This window comes from Tamandua tetradactyla, chromosome 4, assembly GCF_023851605.1.
Source record: "Tamandua tetradactyla isolate mTamTet1 chromosome 4, mTamTet1.pri, whole genome shotgun sequence".
Lineage (NCBI taxonomy): Eukaryota > Metazoa > Chordata > Mammalia > Pilosa > Myrmecophagidae > Tamandua > Tamandua tetradactyla.
The window spans coordinates 175,705,881-175,728,662 of NC_135330.1; the positions used below are offsets into that span (position 1 = coordinate 175,705,881).

General features: G+C 36.0%; 1 protein-coding gene across 29 annotated transcripts in view; it reads right to left on the reverse strand.

The window, feature by feature from the left end:
• LOC143681536 (uncharacterized) overlaps positions 1–22,782 on the reverse strand; it is a 499,706-nt gene that overhangs the window by 282,937 nt on the left and 193,987 nt on the right. For 23 of the 29 annotated variants that reach the window (XR_013174696.1, XR_013174694.1, XR_013174695.1 and 20 more), the window contains exon 3: positions 15,237–15,290. The exons of 5 other annotated variants lie outside the window; for them this stretch is intronic. Coding sequence is in view for 1 of the 24 variants with exons in the window: in XM_077158643.1 (XP_077014758.1) it covers positions 15,237–15,290 (54 nt within the window). In the remaining 23 variants the exon portion in view is untranslated. Of the gene's footprint in view, positions 1–10,182; positions 10,201–15,236; positions 15,291–22,782 lie in introns of those variants that run through there. One more of the 29 variants, XR_013174720.1, reaches the window with a different exon arrangement.

A 22,782-nucleotide genomic window follows, 5' to 3' on the forward strand; every position in this document is an offset into this window, starting at 1 on the left:
GATATATTTAATTTGAGGAATATATTCTCCTATTTTAGGGGAAGAAGTTTATACATTTAAATCTAAGTAAACTAATATATATATATATATATATATGGTTTTTAAAATGTATTTTTCACTCTTTTTTTTTTCAAATAAGAATGGTTAGACATCCTCCCTATGTGAGACATGACATCCAGGAGTGAAAGTCTCCCTGGCAATGTGAGAATAACGCCCAGGGATGAGGCTGGCCCTGGCACCGTGGGATTGGCAATGCTTTCCTGACAAAAAAAGGGGGAAAGAATTGAAAGAAATAAGGTATCAGCGGCTGAGAATTATCAAAGAGAGTCAAAAGGCTACTCTGGAGGCTACACTTACGCAAGTTTCAGCTAGATTTTGCTAGCTTTATCATCGTTTGCGGAACTCCAACCAAAACCATTTCTGCCAACCGTAAAGAACACCGACTGCTCTATCTGAGATCCTACTAGGATTACTTTCCAGAAACCTACAACTTCTAGGGTTCTTAGGCCAAAGAAGTCCTGGAATCCAGAGAGGCCAACCTTTTCAGAACATCAACTAGTTCCATCCCCCTCTCCCATATTATCAACAGCCTTTTCCAACATGAAAACAGGCATAGTCCATAGAATAGGCATAGTCCAAATACCTCTAAAAAGTGGGAGAAAGATCAAAGAAGAAGGTGGTGTTATAACAAAGAAGATAGGATTTAACAAATGAGTATGACTGCTGAATCATTATATCGATATTTCTTTTAATATCCAGTGTCTTGAAACAGCTAGAAGGAAAAATCTAAAATTGTGGAATGATAACCCATACCTAACTCTGAAGTCTGTTCTACAACTAATCGTTTGGTGTGCTTTGAAATCTATTGCTTTTTGTATATATGTTATTTTTCACAATAAAAAATAGGAATACACCTGCCATATCAGAAACCCGGGTTTGATTCCCAGTGCCTACTCAAGCAAAAAATAAATAAATAAAAATTAAATTTAAAAAAAAAGAATGGTTAGACAGACTCAACTTTTACAAACACAAAATTAATATCTATATTTTAAAATTCAAGCAAAGGACATTAATTATTTTCACTCTATCACCACTCTGAATAGTTCTTTAAGTACTTGTCATCACCCTTTGGATGAAACCTTTTGAAAGGAAACAAAGAGGAGTCACAAGAATGTTTTAGGGTCTTCAAGGTGAACAATCCTGTAATATATTTTGGTCTTTCAGAAATTAAAATAATCTACTACAAGTCGCTTGCAATGTCTCAGCTAAGGCCTTCAGTTCCATGAGGTTGGATTTACAAAGACACAGTTAAGTGAGACTAGATAATAAACTAACATTTTCCCCTCTCAGTTATACTTTGAAAGAAAAAAAAATCTTTGAGTGGTCACACACAGAGAGAACTAGACACAAGTTTAAGTTCTCATTTAGAATCTGCTTTCCTAAAATGACCTAACTCCAAAGTCAGAAACAAAGGGCCCTTTAGATTTCATCCAGAACATTTCCCTACTTCCAGGTAGCTAAAAGAGGTGACAATCTGTTAAGATCATGAGGAAAGGAGATTCCACTCCCTTGCCTGGCAACATGTTCCAGTGTTTAACAGCTCCTACCATTATGATAAGAAAGGTTAGGAAAAAGCTGAGATTACTATATCTAAAGGTATTACGATATAGATTGCTACTGACAGCTAAAAATAACTTGCTATGTCCTTTGAGGAAAGACGGAGGCATATAATTTGTTCAAATTGCAAGAAAACTGCCACAGACATAGGAGATACATTTTTCAGCCTTAAGATACCATATACATTAGGCAAGGTAAATGAACACTCTCTATTTAACTTAAAGAATGAAATTATCACAAAATTTCCCTCATTTAAAATAAATACCCAATTGGCTACTTTCAGCAGTCTTTTCTACGGAAATTGATTGTGAAAATAGGCTGAGGGCTGTAGAGGAAAGGGCTGGAGATGGTATTCAATAATGAGTCTGAGTAACTAAGCTCTGATCTAGCTAATTTCTGGAATAAATGAATAGAAGGGCAGGAGAAAGGGAGGTAAGGACATCACAAAGTATCACATTAAAGGGGAAACCTAGAAACCTAGCATTTTAGGAATTGGTGCACTGGCACTGTAGATCTCACCCCATGCTAATGTGTTAAGATTTCCAGGGCTGATAATCCACAACAAAAGCTTTCTCCTTTCCAGTGTACCATGGCAGTAAGTAATACGAGCAAGAGAACAACACTGATAATTCATCCCATTCCATCACTACAGACAAGAAGCAAACTAGTAAGTGACTCATATTATTAGATCAGCAACTATCACAAACAAATGCAGTGAATTTTAATAATTTTAAACTAGAGCAATGAAAAGAATTACGAATACTTCAGTCCTCTTTCCTTTTTCTTTCACATAAAAATTCATTCCAACTTCAAATTGAAAATTCACCTTTGCTCAGCTGCCTTTTACTAATAATAACTGTACTGACTTCAGAAATTATTGTGAAACCAAATTTCTTCCACGTCCATGTTTTTGTACTCAGCTTAAATTACACTTTTCACCCATAAATATGCAATCTTATGTTATTAAATCGTGATGTTCCGATAATTACATCCTAAAAATACAAACTCCATCAGACCAGAATTCCTTCTGTTTTCAGATTTCTACAGTGCTACACATTCTATAGAGGTTTAATAAGTGGTTGGAATTTGTTAATTGACTCAATGATTCCAGAAAAATAATAAAAGTGATCAAAGAGATGGTAAAGGACAGGAAGAGCCGAGAAAGGGATGAGGTAATTTCTCTGAGTTAGAGGAGGGCCTCTCACAATAACAAGCAGAGAGAGAGAGAAGCTCTGTCTGTCTGTCTTTCCAATCCTGATGCCCAGATGGAATAAAAAATCAGACCGTTCATTGAATTGTGTAACTAATGCCAGGAATCTTGTTATTTGGTATCATGAGGATAAAAGACAATCGGGTGATTGATGATTTTCTTAAACTTTTTGTTTAGATGTTAAAGTTTCAGAAAGAAAGTAACAAATGAAATTGGTGACTGGAATTCAATATAGAAGATGAGTAAGTTATTTTGGAAGTCATGTTTTGAATAGCAAATCTAGAAAAAAGAGAGGTGAGATTCAAGGACATGGAAGAGAAATGGTGTAGTTTTAGTTAATTTATAGGTTGTCACACATTAATATGACAAAGTATTCACACAGAGGATATAAACTATTTCTTTTTTAAACAACAGTATATTTTCAAAAGAGAAAAGACAGCTTTAGAAGCACACATATCCTAACAATTTTCTAATAAATAGCAAACCATAGCAGCTGGCATGACGTTACACCAGCTTTTCAGTGTCTCAACTCGTATAGTAAACTGAGCATTCGGGTTTGCTTCAACAAACTCTTGCCTGCTAAAAATGGTGAGTTTGACAGATTTTTAGAAATGTTCCATGAATCCTAATTTATGGGCAACAGTTGGTAAGTGAGCATGCCAACTAAATCAAATAGTGAGTGTTAATTCATTGACATGGTATTTCCGTGTGGAAAGGAAAAAGAGTTTACAAAGATATAATAGGAAAGTATTTACAGATTGAATATTATATCATTTTTAATTTCTATTTCTTGATTATTCACCAATAATTGTTTACTGACAATTTATCTTGTGCAGCAATTTACACTTAAGTTAGGATCCACTCATCATTTGTTCGACACTTATTTCATTTAGAATAACAATCAGTAAAACAGGGTCATTTCCCAAGAAGCATGCAAAATCGTCAAACAAATGAAAATAGCCATCATGAATTGTAGAGCTCCACAGTGTCATTTCAAATTAATCTCGGCAAGCCTTTTTAAATCTTTCAGCAATAGCTGTAATCCTGAGCTTTCTCCTTTTCTGCTCACAGTAGGAACGGCAAACACTGGCATGATTAGAAAGTGAATGTCATAACAGACAACAAAAATGATCTACGGAGACAGAGAGAGAGAGAGAACGTAGCTCGCCATTATTCATGTGAGAAACAGAAGAAGGATAACAAAACTACCTATGGACATGCCCACAATTCTGCATGAGACAGTATGTGTGCCTGTGCCAGGAAGGCCCTGCCCAACAGATAAGAAAAGGGAGTGATTGTACAGAGCTCGGCAGCTAAGGAAGTCGCAATTGCACAATCTGTCATCCTTCGCTTTTTTGATATGGGACATTATCTGTGTGTCTCAAGCATTGTACAAATAACAGCAGCCTTGATTTCTACTTAAAAGATTTTTTAAAATTTTAATTAGCAAAGGAGACTAGAGTAATTCTTAATTAAAAACTTGGAAAGTTTTATCTGGGTAATTTATGGGTAAGGTTATTAATAGAATGAGAGCGCTACAAAGAAAGGATGCACAGCAAGTTAAAATTTAAAAAGCTAAAATCTAAAAAGAATGAAAAATAGTAGATGCTTAGGCTCATCATTTTTTAAATTGTCAACAACTACACCGGGCATGGTAGGAGAATCATAACTGAAAAGCTTTTAAAATGGAACGCTCCCAAACTTTATAAATTTTACTCTCATGTACATCTTTGAGCAAGTCACTAAGTTACTCACACATGAAAAGAAAGTAAATCAAGTTTCAAGATTTAAGAAAGATACCAGGAGGGGAAAGAAATAGCCTGTGTTTTTAAGGGGAGTACATTGGTACTTTAAGATTTTCGTTAGGAAAAGCAACTATATACATTGGAGGGCAAATGTAAATCATAAAAAATGTGAATGGCTCTTTTGACTGTGTCAAGTATGTAAAAGTTGTGAAATTAAGGGGAAAATCTTAAAGGCTACTCTAAAAATTTAATATATAAAATACTTTCTAAAATTGACAGGAGAGGTCATGCTATCATCCTCACTCTCCAGACTCACTCCCATCTCATGTTCCATTACCCACTGACTTGTATAACAAGCTAGAAATATCTCGACTCAGGAAGTAAACAGACATTCAATCACGTTTCTTTCAACCACCCAATAAGTTCGGGTGAAAACACTCCAGTATTGATTATATAGGGGTCAAAAGGCAAAAGAGGTTTAGAAAAAGCAGCATTCACTTCCACACGGACTACAAAGAACATTACATGGCCCCACTATGGGGGTTTCTACCCACTATAGATATGCTTTTATTGGGGGTGGGGGGACATCTTGATCATATTTGTTGAGTAAGAACTATCCATGATGAAAATAGCAAAGAAAAGACAGCTTTCTGGAGAATGATATATAAAGAGTTGAGAAACAGACTAATGGATAGAATCTGTGTAGACATACGTTAGGCATATGGAATTGCTAAGTCAGTAATCTCTGTATTTTCATATTTCATTTTATCTGTACCTAAATGATAATGTGATATTTTAAATTGACCTTGACCAAACTTTTCACTCTTGTCTCCTCAAAACAGAAATTTGCAGACAAGGTGAAACTCATTGTAAAGAAACCCCATGCTCCCCTTTCAATTTATTACAGCAACCCATATATAACACCCAGCTACCACAATTCTAAATGCATTCAAGTGAAACACGGACTTCTGCTCTTGATTCCAAAACTCAAAACTATAATGTCTATGCTATGTGACAAAGAAATTTTATGTCTTTGAAAGCAGAAATAGCACCCGACAATGAAAAGTGAATCCCGGAAATAACCAGGTGATTTAAGGCTTTATAGATAATCACCAGCAACTAGAATGATAATACTTTAATAACATATTATATTTAAATAGCACCTTTCAAACTCCATCATGTTAATCTACACATGTTCACAACTTAGAGAAGGAATGGGTATTACTTCCATTTTAGATTTAAAAATTGAAGTGTAATAGAGGATGGCTTTACTGAGATCTCTCCCCATCCTGGCAATAGGGCCAGGATTAAATACTCAGGTGTGCTTTTCATTAGATTTCAGGGCCTCCCAGCTGACTTAGCTGGTGGAGCAAGTCAGCCTCTGGTGCATTTTGCAAACACCACTCATTAGACATAAGAATTTCTCGGGCTCTCTCCACTTTCCAACCCCATCTCCAATGGGTGTTCCATGATGCATGCTGGAACCTATAGAAATAACACCTAAATCTTCCTCTATTTCCTTAGACATAAAGCCTTTATCACAAGCTGAATGCAGAAAACCAAATATGCCATGAATTAAGGATTTTTCAGGGTATACTTAGAGTTTGTACAGCACTGGATATATCTACTCAGTCGTTAGAAACTACCCTTTCCCTGACCTTGTCACTTGAGAAACTTCTATTTTTATTTTTCCTTTACTTCTACCCTCAAACTAAATTGACATCCCTTTGGGGCTCCAGTCCACATTTATTCAAAACTCAGACACTTTTTCCTGGTTCAGGAAGAATGCAAGTTTATCTTTCAGACATTCTGGGTCATGTGGCCAACTTAAATTCCAACCTAAAAGCATTTCTAACTTGACCGATGACTCTGCAGAGACTCAAAAAAGGAGAGTGACTGGTTCTAATTCACACATCAAAATAATGGGCTAGAACCCAGCTCTTCAGACACCCAAGTAAAGGCTGCCTTCACAGCATCAACGACTCCACTAACCCTCCATCACCCCCAGGGTAATCACAGATTTCTGTACCAAGATATACAATGAGCGATACTATCTCTGGGAATGTCTCACAGGTGGAGAGCGTGTGGAGGCAGAGAAAGAGCGGACAAGTCACCGAGGTACACCATGTACCCTACTGCAGGATTTGCATGTAACTCACTTCTAACTCATGTCTGCATTTTCTTCTCCCACACGCTGTTCTCAGAACAGCAAGATCTCACCTTATTTTTCATTTATTGCTCAGCAGGGTCTAAGTGCTCTTTAGACAAGTGATCCTTTTCTTTCACTTATTACAAAGAAGTCTACACAAGTACACTGTTTGTATTGAAAAGTCAGCAGATAACACGCTGCCTACCACAAAAGGACATTTTAACATGAACAATCAGTAGGACTTTTCACAAGTGGTTTTACGGAGATGCTGTAAATCATGTAAATATGATAAGAATAACACCTTTTCATAGCGCTTTGTTATACATAAAAAGCCTTCACATATATTTTGCATTTGTGAGTAATTATTTAGCCTGTCTGAGCTTTATTTTCCTCACATGCAACACCATAAATATTATGCAATACATGAACTTATTTAGAAGATTAAAAGTCAGTTATAGAAGCTCAATAAAAGACATGTACAGTGTCAAAAAAAAAAAAAAGTCAGTTATAGAGCAGACCAAAAAATCAAACACCCATTTATATTATTCGTTCTATTGGCAAATGTTCCTCATTTTAAAAAAATGAGAAACAAGTGAGTTTTTGATCTTTTGACACACTCTGTGAACGTTTTATACATGCTTTTAAAAGTCACTAAATGTAAGCCACTTGCAGTATGTTGTTAAACATTTGACACATTATTCAACATTCTCCACAGATCCTTATTCAGTCATGGTGAGAATTATAAATTTTAAAGTTAATGGCAATAATATTTCCTTAAAGATAGATCTTTTCTAAGCCAAGCTCACTTGATACTTAAGATTTGTCTAATCTGACTTATAAGGGCATCTTGTGAATGGAGTCAACTATCCATTCTATAGAACATTCTTATTGGGTAAACTCTTCCACTCATATTGCTCCGAATACCATCTAGACACCAAGGACAACCAACTTCATATCTCTACCCAGACTTTTCCTCTGAATTCCTGTCTATTGCAATATACATGACATATTTGTTTAGAATTGTTTTTAGAGTCATTTCAAAATTAACCTAATATTGGTACCATGTTTGATTTTTAACGAAACAAATAATCAACCTATTAAAATTAAAATTACCTTTTAGGTGTCAATTACTGAGATTTTATTAATAATAGTTAAGAGTTAGTAGTCGTAGTCAAAGATGTTATCTATAACAAATTACATTTATTATTTTTGCAAATTGCATTTATTATTTTTTCTAACATCTTCCTTCAGAAGATTCCTGCTATATATATAAACATATCTTCCCAGGGATAATTATTACAAACCAAGGAGTTTTGTCAGGCTAATAATTCTGAAGTTGAATTTAAAAGTTTTAGAAAATCATGTCTTTAACATTATAAGGCTATTTCAACAAAGATAAAAGCAAAGGATCTCTAGTTACTATTTGTCGTGATGCTACAGATCCCGGGATGCACATGATATTTAATAGGTGGGGTGAAACAGCAGTCAGAATATATAATCAGCTAAGAACAGATTTTCTGTTTCTTAGTTTAGGAACCATTCTTATATGTGTTGGATGATGGCCTATGAGCATGTAATTATTTTATTAATGAAAAATAGGAGAAATAAGATCAACCATTATATGTCCTAACAGTGTTTCAGCTTTATCATCACCTTTGCCTAAGATATTAAATCCAGTGTAAGTGGTCATTGCCATTCACGGACATAGCTGACCCTTCAAACCACATGCCTTCCCTGTCCTCATCAGAAACCCCATCGCACCAGGCATCTCATAATTATATGTAGTTCACTGAGATTGTTGGGGTCAAAAATGAGAGATCATCTTACCTAGAAAAAGAATTTTCTTTGAAAAGTCCCCATTAAACAAGTTTGTTCTCCAGATCCCTTATTGTTTTTCCAATCCAAGGGCTCCCACTATATCCTCACTATTCCCCTTACACAGCTCTCTGCCTGCTTAAACACCATTTGCCTCCTAGTAATATAGAATAACTTCCTTCTCTTAGGAATCCAGACATCATTTATTTCTTTCCTACATGGATGAGGCTAGCAAGAAGTAAGAAAAGTGCAATTAAATATGTTCACAAAGTTAAGCCCTAAATCTTTAGCTCATCATTTCAGATTTTACAGGCTCTGGCCCCAAATGACCTTCTTTTAAGTCTTAGCTACCATTGTGTGTATCACAATTTCAACTGAAGCATGTACTTGCTATCTCCCATACGGTCTTTGCTTCTAAGTCCAAAATCTGTGTCTTTGCTCATTTGATTTCCTTTGCCTGGAGGCTATGCCTGCCAACACTAGCTCTCTAAGTACCAATCAGCTGTTAAAACTGATTCCATCTTTATAGTTCATCTCAAAGAGCATCTCTTCCACCAACTTTCCCTAATCCTTCCAGTCAAAATACTCCCACCCAAATCTGAATTCCTCTACTCACTTGTTTAAATATTTATGACTCATATCCTATACCACAATGAATTTGTTATTGATGCTGTCATCTAATGTCCCATTAGATATTAAAATCAACTCATTTCTTGCTCATTTTCTCTCACGTCATATGTACCCAATAAAAGTCTATTGAACGAATACAGCAGAAAGTAAGGGTTAAAGGCATGCACCTTTTCAGAGAACCTGGGTTTAAATCTTTGTTCCTCCACATATTGATGTATGAACTAGAGCAAGTTAGTTAATATCTTCATTCCTTAGTTTACTCATCTGTGAAATGGCCATAATAATAGTACCTAATTCAGAGGTTTGTCTAAGAATTAAGTGAGCAAATACATAAAAACCAATAGCAAGCATATACTTGTATAAATAAAGTGAGGGAATAGACATGTTTAGCAGAATTACAGTTGAATGTTAGATATGTGTATTTTCATAAATAGGGAGTAGAACCCAAAATTTCAAAAATTTGTATTTCTAGCAATGGCAACTAAGACTACACCACGCAGTTCACATTAAGTTATGAGACTCTCTGAACATCTTGAAAAAAATTGTAGTCACAAAGTACACATAGCTTATGCCTCATAACAGCCATTCTGTAATTTTTAGTTCATAACCTACTCACTTGTGTGAAGGTGTATGAGTTCAGATATTTAACTTTCTCTTGAGTTCTTACTGAGTGATGGGGTGATAGAGGAAACATTAGAAGTAAAATAATCAGAGAGAGCTGATCAACTAAAAAATGACAGCTGATAATGAGAAGAAAATAGTGCACTTACAATTGCTTTTACCCTGGTGACCACAGAGTACATTAATCCATGAAATGGTCTGCAGGCATTTTGGCAGATGAAGAGGAAACATCTACTTAATGCATACATTTCACAAGCTTAATTGCAAGAATCATCATGGTTCAAAAATCCTTTTAAATCATTTAGAATCAGTTTGTTTGTTTGTTTGTTTTGGCATGGGCAGGCACCAGGAATCGAACCCAGGTCTCCGGCATGGCAGGCGAGAACTCTGCCTGCTGAACCACTGTGGCCTGCCTGGAAGAAGAGTATGTTTTTACACACACACAACAAAAGTGGCTTTGCTTAGATTATTTCAACGAATGTTCAGCTAATATGCAGCATATCATCTTAACTAACATTTCATGTCAGTTGCATATTTTATATTTTTGGATTTTCATTTTAACTGCTACTATAGAAATACAGTTAATTATATTGGTGGCATAAACTGACGCTTAAAAATAATTTTAGAATAGAAAAATTATATAATTAAAATAGTGCTACAGGCATGAAAAGTAAACCAATTCCAATGAAATCTGAAGTATAAATTTAGATGTTCTAGGACAAGTGGATCTATAAAAGTGAGATTTTATAAAAGCAACTGATAAAGAAAAGGGGATTTATCTGGAAGGGCAGGGTGCCCCAAATAGCTAAAAGTATCCTGAGAATGAAAAATGAAGTCGAAGATCTCATGCTACCTGACTTTAAGTGTATTATGAAGCTACAGCGGTCAAAACAGCATAATACTGGCATAAAGATACATATACTGACCATTGAAGTTGACTAGAGAGTTCAGATATAGACCATCTCATCTATGGACAATTGATCTTTGATAAGGCAGTAGACCCAACGCACCTGGGACAGAACAGTCTCTTCAATAAATGGTGCCTGGAGAACTGGCTATTACATGGAAAACAATGAAAGAGGATCCATATCTCACACCCTACAAAAATTAACTCAAAATGGATCAAAGACCTAAGCATTAGATCCAAGACCATAAAACTTTTAGAAGAAAATGTAGGGAAATATCTTAAAAATCCTATAATAGAAGATGGTTTCCTAGACCTTACACCCAAAGCACAAGCATTGAAGAAAGAAAGAAAGAAATGTGAACGCCTCAAAATTAAACACTTTTGTGCATCAAAGAACTTCATCAAGAAAGTAAAAAGACATCCTGCACAATGGGAGACAATATTTGGAAATGATATATCAGATAAAGGTCTAGTATCCAGAACATATAAAGAGGTTGTTCAACTCAACAACAAAAAGACAGACAACCCAATCACAAAATGGGCAAAAGATATGAACAGACACTTCCTAGAAGAGAAAATACAAATGGTCAAAAGGCACATGAAAAGATGCTTAACTTCCCTGGCTATTAGGGAAATACAAATCAAAATCACAATGAGATATCATCTCACATCCACCAGGATGACCATTATCAATAAAACAGAAAACAACAAGTGCTGGAGAGGATGTGGAGAAAGAGGCACACTTATCCACTGTTGTTGGGAATGTCAAATGGTACAACCCCTGTGGAAGGCAGTTTGGCGGTTTCTCAGGAAGCTAAGTATAGAATTGCCACATGACCTGGCAATACCATTGCTAGGTATCTACTCAGAGAACACGAGGGCAAGGACACAAATGGACATTTGCACACCAGTGTTTACAGCAGCATTATTTACAATTGCCGAGAGATGGAAATAGCCCAAATGTCCATCAACAGATGAGTGGCTAAACAAGCTGTGATATACTATGCAGCTGTAAGAGAGAATAAAGTTATGAAGTATGTAACAACATGGATGCACCTTATGGACATTATGCTGAGTGAGATTAGCCAGAAACAAAAGAACAAATACTGTATGGTCTCACTGATGTAAACTGACATTAGTGAATGAACTTGGAGAATTTCAGTTGGTAACATAGAACATCAAGAGATAGAAATAGGGTAGATATTGGGTAATTGGAGCAGAAGGGATACATATTGTGCAACAGGACTGATTGTAAAAATTCAGAAACAGATAGTATAATGCCACATAACTATGATCAAATAATGCTAGAACAATGAATGAAGCTGAACGTAAGAACGATAGAGGGAGGAGGCCTGGGAGCACAAGTGAAATCAGAAGGAAAGATAGACGATAAAGACTGAGATGGTATAATATAGGAATGCATAGAATGTATAATGACAGTGATTAAATGCACAAATTTAAAAGTGTTTTTCATGAGGAAGAAAAAAGTAATGTCAATACTGCAGGGTGTTGAAAATAAATGGCAATTAATCATTTAAAACTTTAACTTATGTGTGAGACTGAAGCAAAAAATGTTTATTTGGACCAAATTTATATTTTGACTAGTGCATTTCCTCATATAACTTATGTGGGCAGCTTAACTGAACACCATAGTACTTGAAACCTTGAGTAGGGCATGAGATTTTGTAGGTTTGTCCAGAGTGATGCCCTGATAAATCCTAGAGTGATTTGAACAGTGAATAAAAAAGTATTTGCAAAGACTCCTTGGGGGAACGGTGAGAAAGGGGGAAAATTCAACTTTCCCAAGTGGAGAATTCTTGATGGTCTCACAAGCAATGGGGACAACCAAGTAATAGGCTGAGCCCCCACTCTTGGGGTTTGTTCATACGAAACTTAACTCCTCAAAGAACAGGCAAAGCCTACTTAAAATTTGGCCTAAGAATCGCCTCCAAGAGAATCTCTTCTATTGCTCAGATGTGGCCTCTCCTCTCTTAGCCAACATGACAAGCAAACTCAATCCCCTCCCCCTCTCCATGTGGAACACGACTCCCAGGGGTGTGGACATTCCTGACAACATGGGACAGAAATCCTAGAATGAACTGGAACTCAGCATCAAGGGATTAAGAAAACCTTCTCAACCAAAAGGGGGGAAGAACGAAATGAGGCAAAATAAAGTGTCAATGGCTGAGAGATTCCCAACAGAGTCAAGAGGTTATCTGAGAGGTTATTCTTATGCATTATATAGATATCACCTGTTTAGCTAAGGTGTAATGGAGAGGCTGGAGGGAATTGCCTGAAATGTAGAGCTGTGCTCCAGTAGCCATGTTTCTTGAAGATGATTGTATAGCGATACAGCTTTTTGCAATGTGACTGTGTAATTGTGATGCTTCTTTTATCTACCTTATTGACAGACAAGTAAAACATATGGATTAAAAATAAATAATAGGGGAACAAATGTTAAAATAAATTTAGCAGATTGAAATGCTAGTAATCAATGAAAGGGAGTGGTAAGCGGTATGGTATGTATGAATTTTCTTGTTTTCTTTTTACTTCTTTTTCTGAATTGATGCAAATGTTCTAAGAAATTATCATGATGATGAATATACAACTATGTGATGAGTTATTGATTATGTAACAAGAATGGAATGATCATGTGGTATGAATGTTTATGTTTGCATGTGGTTATGTTTCACAAAGTTAAAAGGATCAATGTGACGAATATACAACTATGTGATGATATTGTGAGCCATTGATTGTACACCATGTATGGAATGTTTGTATGTCAAGAACGTTTGTATATTTGTTCGCTATTTATAATCAAAATTTTAAAAAGGAGGGGGGAATTAGGAGTTGGAATTTTTGTTGAATCATTTATTTATCCAACTATTTGCTATGTCACCTACCATGAAACTTTTCAAATAAGGGAATGAAATCACTCAAACTTTTCTTGTTATATTTAAAAGGAAAAAATAGAGCAATATATTGGGTGATCTAGCAAATAATTTTCAGAACAAGCATAAAATAATGCTTTTCTGTACAAAACCCAATAATTTACTAAAAGCAGAGAAGAGACCAAAATTTCAGACATACTTCAAATTTGCACTTTTATCTAAAAAAAAGTCATGCAATTTTGGAGAAACATGAAGAATCAGTAAAAAGGTTAATGGCAAATATACTTGGAGAGAAAAGAAGAAGAAACTGGTGCATATTTCCCATATCAGGTAATATTACTGAAAGTTAGATGATGTTAATAGTATTTAAGACATAAGAGTGATTTTTTTCCCATGGAATGCCTGCAAACTTTTTGCTTCCAATAGATTTAAACACTAATGTATAGAATGTGAATCAAGTCATGGCATATGTGAGGTAAAATGAAGGAAAAGTGCTCAAAAATCTGTGTTGATTTCATATTTTTGGTATATATTTATTTGTTTAAATATATATATACATATATTCAAAACCTACCTGGAACATGAGGAAGCACTTTTCAGAGCCAAACACACAAAACTGATTCACACTGTATTGGTCACAATCATCAAAATGAAACGCTGTACCTGCCTAAGCATGAGTGTGACCTGCTTGCCTGAACTACTTTGGGTGGTGGTGGAATGACTTGTGAACCCCAGTTTGGACACAGTCCTTGAGGAGACGCATCTGTCTTGCAGATGCCTCAGCTCGGAACGTCTCGTCTAGTCTCAAAACCATGAGCCAATAAATTCTAGTTGTCAGAGTTAACCCATTGTATTTGTTTTAGCAGCCAGGAAACTAAGGCAACTGGTAGATCTGGCTTTAGTGAAAAATCTCTCAATGATATTAGGGCTTGTGTTCAGTCCAAAAACCTATAATTATTTGAAATAATCAGCAAATACTTCCCGTCATTCCTAAACATCTATAACTTGAGTCAACATGTTCCAGTTTAACAGAAATTAAGAATGAAAATGAAACCCAACTAGAGGAGGAAACTTATTTAGAAATCGTGTTATTTAACAAGACAGATATAGATATAACCAAATATGAACGGTTAGGTTCATGTGTCAACTTGGCCAGGTGATAGTGCCCAGTTGTCTGATGAAGTAAGCACTGGACTATCTGTTGCTGTGATTCCATTCTGTGGACTTAAATAATGGTTGCATCCATGGCTGATAACATCTACAGTTGACTCTGGGGAGTGTCTTCTGCAATGAGTGACACTTTATCTAATTACCTGAAGACTTTTAAGGAGATTTCAGAATAGAGAATCAATCTCTCTCAATCTCTCTCTCTCTCTCTGTTTTAGCCTGCTACTCTCTCCTGGTGAGTTTGCTGAAGACCTTCATCAAAGCTGCTGACCTGTTGCCTGCCCTACAGATCTGGGACTCCTCCATCCCCATGGCTGCATGAGAAACTTTTATAAATCTCATATTTACGGGTATCTCCTGCTGATTCTTGGAGGACCCTAACTAATACACCAAACGAAAGATTTTGTACAATATAATCTATGACATGAAATAATCTCAATTTTTAAATACTTGATTTAACTTCAATATCTTCCTGAATACTTACCTAAAGGTGTTGTCTCCAAGCTTATCACACTCCCAATAACTAGTCTGTGAGATGCTGAAAATTTGAAAAAGCCCCAAGTTAGAGTGAAAATAGTCACATAATTCTCGGTAACATTGCACAATGACCAGTTTTTAAAATGTATAATCTCCAAGGCAGGAAAGTATGACAGTGTATTTTTAGTAAGCTTAAAATGGGACAATTAGAAAAGAAACATGTTTGCTTTTTTTTAAAGACTCCAACAATAGAATACAAGATACATAAAGTAAAATGAAACATTCCTCCATCTCAACTCCAAATTCTACTCTCAACCGTGATCCCAGTTAATAATGCAATTGGTTCTTCCCAGATTTTTCTTTTGTACATAAAAATACTTTACACCTCACAACTTGTTTTCCTTACTATATTATGGAAAAATATAGATCTAGTTCATATACAATTACCCTTTTTTGGATTGTGTAACATTCCAATGCACAGTTATATATAAATGCATTTAATCAACGCCTTTTTCATATTTAAATAATAAGCATTTTGTTTTACAAACAGTCTTGCAGTTAGAATATTTTACACATATCCTTGCATATTTGTACAGGAACAGCTTTTGAATAACTTCCAGGAGTTTGAATTCTAGGTTGATGGACATTTAACAAACACTGCCAGATTTACCTTCAAAAATATCATACCAGTCTCCTGCCTCCACCCATGCAACAGAGTGCTCATTAACCCTCACCTCCAACTGACCTCTCTCTAATCTAATGGGTGGGACATTATGCATCTTTTTATTTCAATTTGAATTTATTTGATAATGTGAGGTTGAATATGTTTTCAAGTGGATTAATGTCCACTTTTCTTTTCTTCTGAATTACTTGCTTGCATGCTTTGCCCATTAGGTTGCTTGTTTGTGTGTACATATATGTGTGCTGACTTATAATAAAAAACTTAACATTAATAATAACAGCAGAAAGAGCTAGTGGTATGAGTGCTTACAGAGTATCTGTCACTGAGCTCAGTGCTTTCCGCAAAGGCGCACACTTATCTTCACACCCAAAGTGATGCAGGTGGTCCCCCTGGGCTTGGAGTCGTACCACTTGTCAGGGTAGAGCAGGTAGGAAAATCCAAATAGTTTGCCTCCAATCTTTATTCTTAATCATTGGTATTCTGCCTTCCTATTCGTATGAGTTGCTTAGCCATATTTTTAGACTAATATTATGTTTTTAGCAGTCCACCAAAAATTATCAAAATGTTTTAAAATGTTCATTACCTAAAGTGATAAGCTTCAATTATCTGCAAAATTCATTTATATGATAAAACTCATTTTCCAACAAGCCAGACAAATAGTGCTATATATATTTAACACCACATTTATCTGTCAATCTCCACTAACAAGAGTGATAAAGTTTGGAATTAAAGGAAAACAGTTTCTCAGCTGCCAAAAGCACTTGCCACAAAGACAAGTGTAAGCCCCAAGGAGGAGAGAGTGGATGCCCCTACTTACAAGGCTTTATGCACACTTCAAATGCACTTGGCTTTGGGGGGTCTCACTATTCCAGGGTTGAAAGCATCATTTTAGAAAGATGAGTGTCACACCTAGAGAAGTCATATTCACATCTACATGAAGTCATCTGGCATGATAAACAACAAAGGACAAAGAAAACTCCCAAAACAAAAGAAGCATGAGTTCCTTTAGAGTAGAGACAATACTGAAGGCATTAGGTATGAGTAGTTTGAACCACTGTAGTCCAAGATGGGGTTGCAGACAATAATAGAAAGAATTAACTGTCAGTATCCCAGGTGGAATGATGAAGGAAATTCTGGGGTTAGTTTTTCCAGTAATGGAAATCCCATCAATTCAAGGGGAATAAACAACCAGTCCAGGAGCTACATGATATAGTTAAGGTGTATGTTGTCATATGGGCTTGGTAGAGAGAGAATAGCGGGGAACGACTAAGAAGGGAGAAGCTGTGCAGAATTTAATGTAATCCCTCCCATGACACCACTATATATCTTGGGTAAAGAAATACCTTTAGAAAACAGGATTTTTAAATGGAAGCCAGTGAATAGTTAATTTAAGCCAAAATGGGATAGACGAACAGAGGAATGGAAACAAAGGCCCCTTTAGGAGATAGTGTGTAGTTGGGATTTCACAGAATTTATTTGAGTTTATACTATTATATTTAGGATTCAAACCAAATCCCCACGGAAGAGAGAAGTTCAAAATGACCTCTGAGTGATAATCATATCAACTATAATAGTAATATCCAACACTTATGATACACCACACATTCTACATCTACATTACCTCATTCAAATTCACACAACTACCTCCAATAAGGTAGGTACTAAAGCTCAGAGAAGTGAAATAATGTGTACTGAATCTCAAATCTAATAAGTGAGAGTCAGGACCTCAACCCAGCTTTGTCTCTAGAGCCTATCTTACTAACTGGCATGTCAGATTCATAATATAAACCTGAGTTCCCACAATAGGCAAAGTTTGTTGCTTCATAACCTAAGAAACAAGGCAGAAAGTAATACTTCTAAAAAATATTTCTGGCAATAATTTTACAACTTAAAAATCCTAGGTTATCAAATAAAATTTAAGAAAGTTTAAGTTTAGAAAGGCATTATAACAGACTGATTGGAAGTCAAAAGAGCCAGGTTCTCCTTCTCTAATATCTTTAGTCCTCAAATTCCTCACCTATAAAATAAAGTGAATGATTGATTCCCTTCTTGCTCTAAGTTGCTCTAACTTTTTGTGGGTAACTCACAGAAAATTCATCACCCATTATCAGTGAGGCGAGGGGAGGATTTTACAGTAAAATATCAAAACTCATCGTCATGAGCACATGAGATGTACCCATACTCATAGCATGTTGTGGGAACAGACACTCTGCACCCTGGTTCTTTAGACCATCTTAGAATTCACAAGGTAGTATCTTTCTCCCATTTATTATTATTTTGGAGAAAGAAGAAGAAGAGCTAAAAGGAACCTAGGGATCATTGGAGTTCCTTAAGTTCTTTCATGTTCAGAAGAGAAAATAAAAAATGGTAAGGTAAGGTCCACGGCATCAAGGCTGCACAGCTCAGGGTCACCATTCAGTTTAGTGCTCGGTTTCCTGGACCCCAGTCCAATGCACATGCCCCCACCCCACTGCACTTTTGAAGACTCAGATGGTCTGGATCAAGGATGCCAATAAATCCAAATTCTAAGACACAGTGATGATGGATAGCAGGGATCAGAAATTCAATAAAGGTTCTGGAAATCAAAAATAGAAAGATGGATATGAAGGAAACTCACACTACGAACAGATACAAAAAATCGAATAAGCAGAAAATGTGAAGGTGAGGAGATAAGTAAAAGCTGTGTTTGAAAGGGTCAATAATCTGGGTGGGCAAGAATCAAGACAAGGGACCCTCAGAAGCAGGAAGAACAGAACACCTGCAATATCTAGCGGCAAGGTCAATGCACAACATCAGGACCAGAGACCTTGCCAAATGAGACAGGTAGTTCACAAGACAAGGGCTTCTGCTATTGCTATTTAAATGGTGCTTGATTTTAGTGTGGTGTCCGGAGCTTGGCAAATAGTCACGTGCAAGTGCGACCGCATGGACAAGGTGATCAGGCTTTAAGCAACAACAAATATCGCCTTCTGAAAAGGGGATCACTATCCAGAAAACTGTCCTGGAATGAGACCAAATGATTCCGCATGAAGTCCAGGGAGGGGAAGGGTGAGCCTGGAACTGTGTTTCCCAGCTCCTAGCCAATGTCTAGGATGGAGGAGACACTCAGACATGTAAGTGAAAGAAATGAGAAACAATTACAGTTACGTCCAATTGATAAGCGTACCAAATGCATGCAACTTGTAAAACCAGTTCTCAATGTGTATTTGTTCAAAAATGACTCAGTTCACCATATTCTTTCCATTTACTCTGAATTCCTAACATACGCATATGCATCTATACTGTATAAGCCATATACAATATTTGCACACACATTGCTTTGGATTGATTCCATTCAGTTTTAATGTTTTTAATGATTCTATCGAAAGTAAAACTTAAATGATAGAAAGGTATCTTGCAATTTGCTGTGTCTTCAACAGGAATCTATAGTAGCAGTTTGACTATGACTAGAATTCATTCATTCATTTTGCTTCTCTAGAGTCAGTTTCTTTTAAATTCAAGTTACAGAAGTATTCCCAGTGTTTAAAAGCTTGCCTGGCATGTAATAGGCACTCAAATGTTAATATACAATGATAACACCAAGTATTTGCTTATCAGCACCACTTTTTAGGTAAATCTTCCTAGTAGTCCATCTTCATAAGAAGATGGCCCCTTAAGAAAAATTTCATAGACGTTGTAACCACCATATTATGGCAAACTTCCAGTGACTATATGCACGAGACCATACCCCTTCACACACATCACCAAGTTTAAATTTAAAATGCTTATTTAAATTAAATGTATATTTAATTAAAAATGCACATGGATGGCACTGAATGTTAGCATCTTTGCTCAGATGAGGGGGTAGGTTTAAGGGGAAATCAAGTGTTCTCTCAGAGACATTTTAAGTTTAAAATGCAGAACTGTCAAGAGAGTTGGCTATATATACATTATCACTCATTTTTTTACAAATTGGTTTAGTTTGCTAAAAAACACTTACATTGCCTATATACAGCATGATCCAGTTGAGAATCAAAGACATATTTTTTTAATTTGCCTTAAAAATGCAAAATTTTCTTCTAGAAGCTATTACTAAAGATCTTTTGGCATATGGTTCCAGAAAGAATTTATTTGTTCCCCTCATATGCTTCACCCACACATCCACACACAGACATGCACACGAAACCTTGTCGGTGCCAAAGGACAAGACTGCATAAACATACATGCACATAAAGCCTAAAACATATCTGTAATTCCAGCTAACACAACTATAGAAACCTTCTCTTTTCAAATAAAAATGGTTTTAAGCATCCATATAGAACGAGAATATACTAATTCATTTCTGGAAATCTTAGCAACATCTAATAAAAGCAGGTTAGATTAGTGCCACCAGAAATAGCAAAAGCGGGAAAAGACTATAAAAAACAATTCCACCTTTCGTGGAATTATACATATGCGGGAATTTTTGCAATATTTTATAGCACATTAATATTTTCTAACATGTAATATTAGAAGCACATACCATCTCTATATTATATATAAAACATAGAGCCACACACATGCGCATCAAACGCATGCTAGAATCCCAAAAACTATAGGTTGAATTAGGACTCTCTTTAGCTTCTTTTGCATACCTCTATCTTTATATACCTCTTTCTTTAAATAAGGATTTTTATTTACTCTGTAATTGTCATAAGATACAGGAACCAAATATCTAGCTAAGTCCTACAGGTCCATGGAGTAGACCATCTTAATGATAAATCACAATTAATTTTTGTTCTGATTTCTGAATTTGCTTTCCTAATTTGGTAATACCAGCAAATCTCTGTGCACTTTGTGAAAATAAATACACTTATTTTTCTATTATCTCTAGTAAGAGAAACCCATGTAGACACATTTATGCTATGTCATGTGATTATATATGAATATCCCAAGTGCAATTTCTGAATGTATTTGCTTTAATTCCGAAACGAATTGTATTCAGTAGCAGCTCTCTTACTGGCATTTCAATATCGGATTCCAGGCCCTTCACCTCCATGCCAACAGTGCCACAAAGAAAACACTTCCTAGAGCGTGGAGAGAAGAATTGGCTTCCTCACTTGGCAACCACTCCTGTGTTGATGATTTTTAAAAAAGAAAGTGTTCAGTTCAAGGGCCCTAGAGAGGTTGGATGACTGCAGCTCCAGTCATTTAAGAGCAAAAGGAAAGAGATGTTTAAAGGCCAGGGACAGGGGTGTGGAATACAAGACATTTCCTTTAAATTAAAAAAAAAAAAAAAAAAAAGGCAAAAACAAGTTGAGTAATAACATATGTAGCTCCTTCTAATTTGATTAAAAACACATATATACATAGATTCATGCCTTTGATATGTCTGGATGTCAATTATACATATGCAAATGTTCAATTTCCGTAAGAATAAAGCAAACAGCTATTATGTGTTAGCTCAATTCTGCCATGACAAAGACACTCTTCAGACACTTTAGCAAAAAACTTGGTCCTGGTTCCACATTAGTTCACTGCTAGAATCTACAAAATTCCAAGTAGAAAAACTTAATTCATTTGTATAATAATCAGACCCAATATCTTCTTAATAGACATATGGCCCTAGGCTGTTCTAAAATAAAAAGCGTATGAAGAAACACTGGAGGTTCCTTGATCTTGTTTCTGAATGAAGTCTTCCAGAGTACGGATGAATTAGGTAGTGGCTTTCAAAGTACAGGCAGATAGCCTGAGAAGAGTTCCAAAATATGCGACTTACCTGCTTCTCACTGGCTCCTTTTCCCTACTTACGTTTTGTCTCCTCTAAGTGAAAGAATATGAGGTCTTTTTCCAGAAAAGAAAAAATGTTACCTAGTAAAAGTGTACTATTTAAAAATAATTTCAATCACCCTATTGGAAAAGATTTATGAAACTTGAATAAGGGTAGGGTTCCAGAAAAGGACTTGATGTAATAATTAGAAAAACCTGCTTTCTCATTCTCTCTCTACCACTAACTAACTGTGTGGCTCTGATTAGCTCACTTAATGTCTCTTGATCAAGTCTCCATTATAAAATAATGGGCTTCAACTAATTAATGTTTCAGGTTGTTTCTAGCTCTAAAATTCCGTGATCCTATACATAAGGAGGGCTGTTTGCTGTGAATGGTCTTACTGGCCATGGCTGAAGAGCATTGGATAATCACAGCAGTATATAGCCTCTACTTCTAGCATAGAAAAAAAGGACTGAAGTACAATTTATTTCCATTTCTTAACTGCTGACCAAAGTGGAGGTGGCCACCCACAGGCCCAGAAAGAACACAGCTGACAAGGGGAAGACTTGCTGAGGGGAATCACATCTCAGCTCCTTCCCAGGCACCCTCCTCTCATCATCCTCTCCCAGTAGATGAAAGGACAATAAGTGGAGGGGATCAACAGGCTTTAGGGGGGTTGGGTTGCAGTAGCCAAGTAGGCTCAACTAACAAAACAGTTTCCCTGCTAAAGGAACCCAATACTGAAAAGATCTTTGGAAATAATCAAAATTATAGCCCCAAATATAAAATGGTTGGCAAGAAGAGAACTCAGGAACTCACACGTCTCTCAGAAATCCACCCCACAACTGCCATGTGGATTCCGTTCCCAGTACTAAACAGCTTTTACTAATTCAATGACAAATCTTTAATCTTCATATTCTAGAGTAGAAATGCACATGTTTATGCTAAAATGAAAGGCAGCTTGATATAAAGGAGTCTTTACTTCTTTCAAATGCTCTGTAAAGTGCCACAAATCTCCTGAAGATGGTATTAATTTCCTTAGTAATGATTTCTGGGTCATTAAGTTCATTGCATTTTACTTTACACCATCCTTATCAAGTACACAGAACCCTGAGCTATTTCCCCCAGGAGTCTAACCACCAT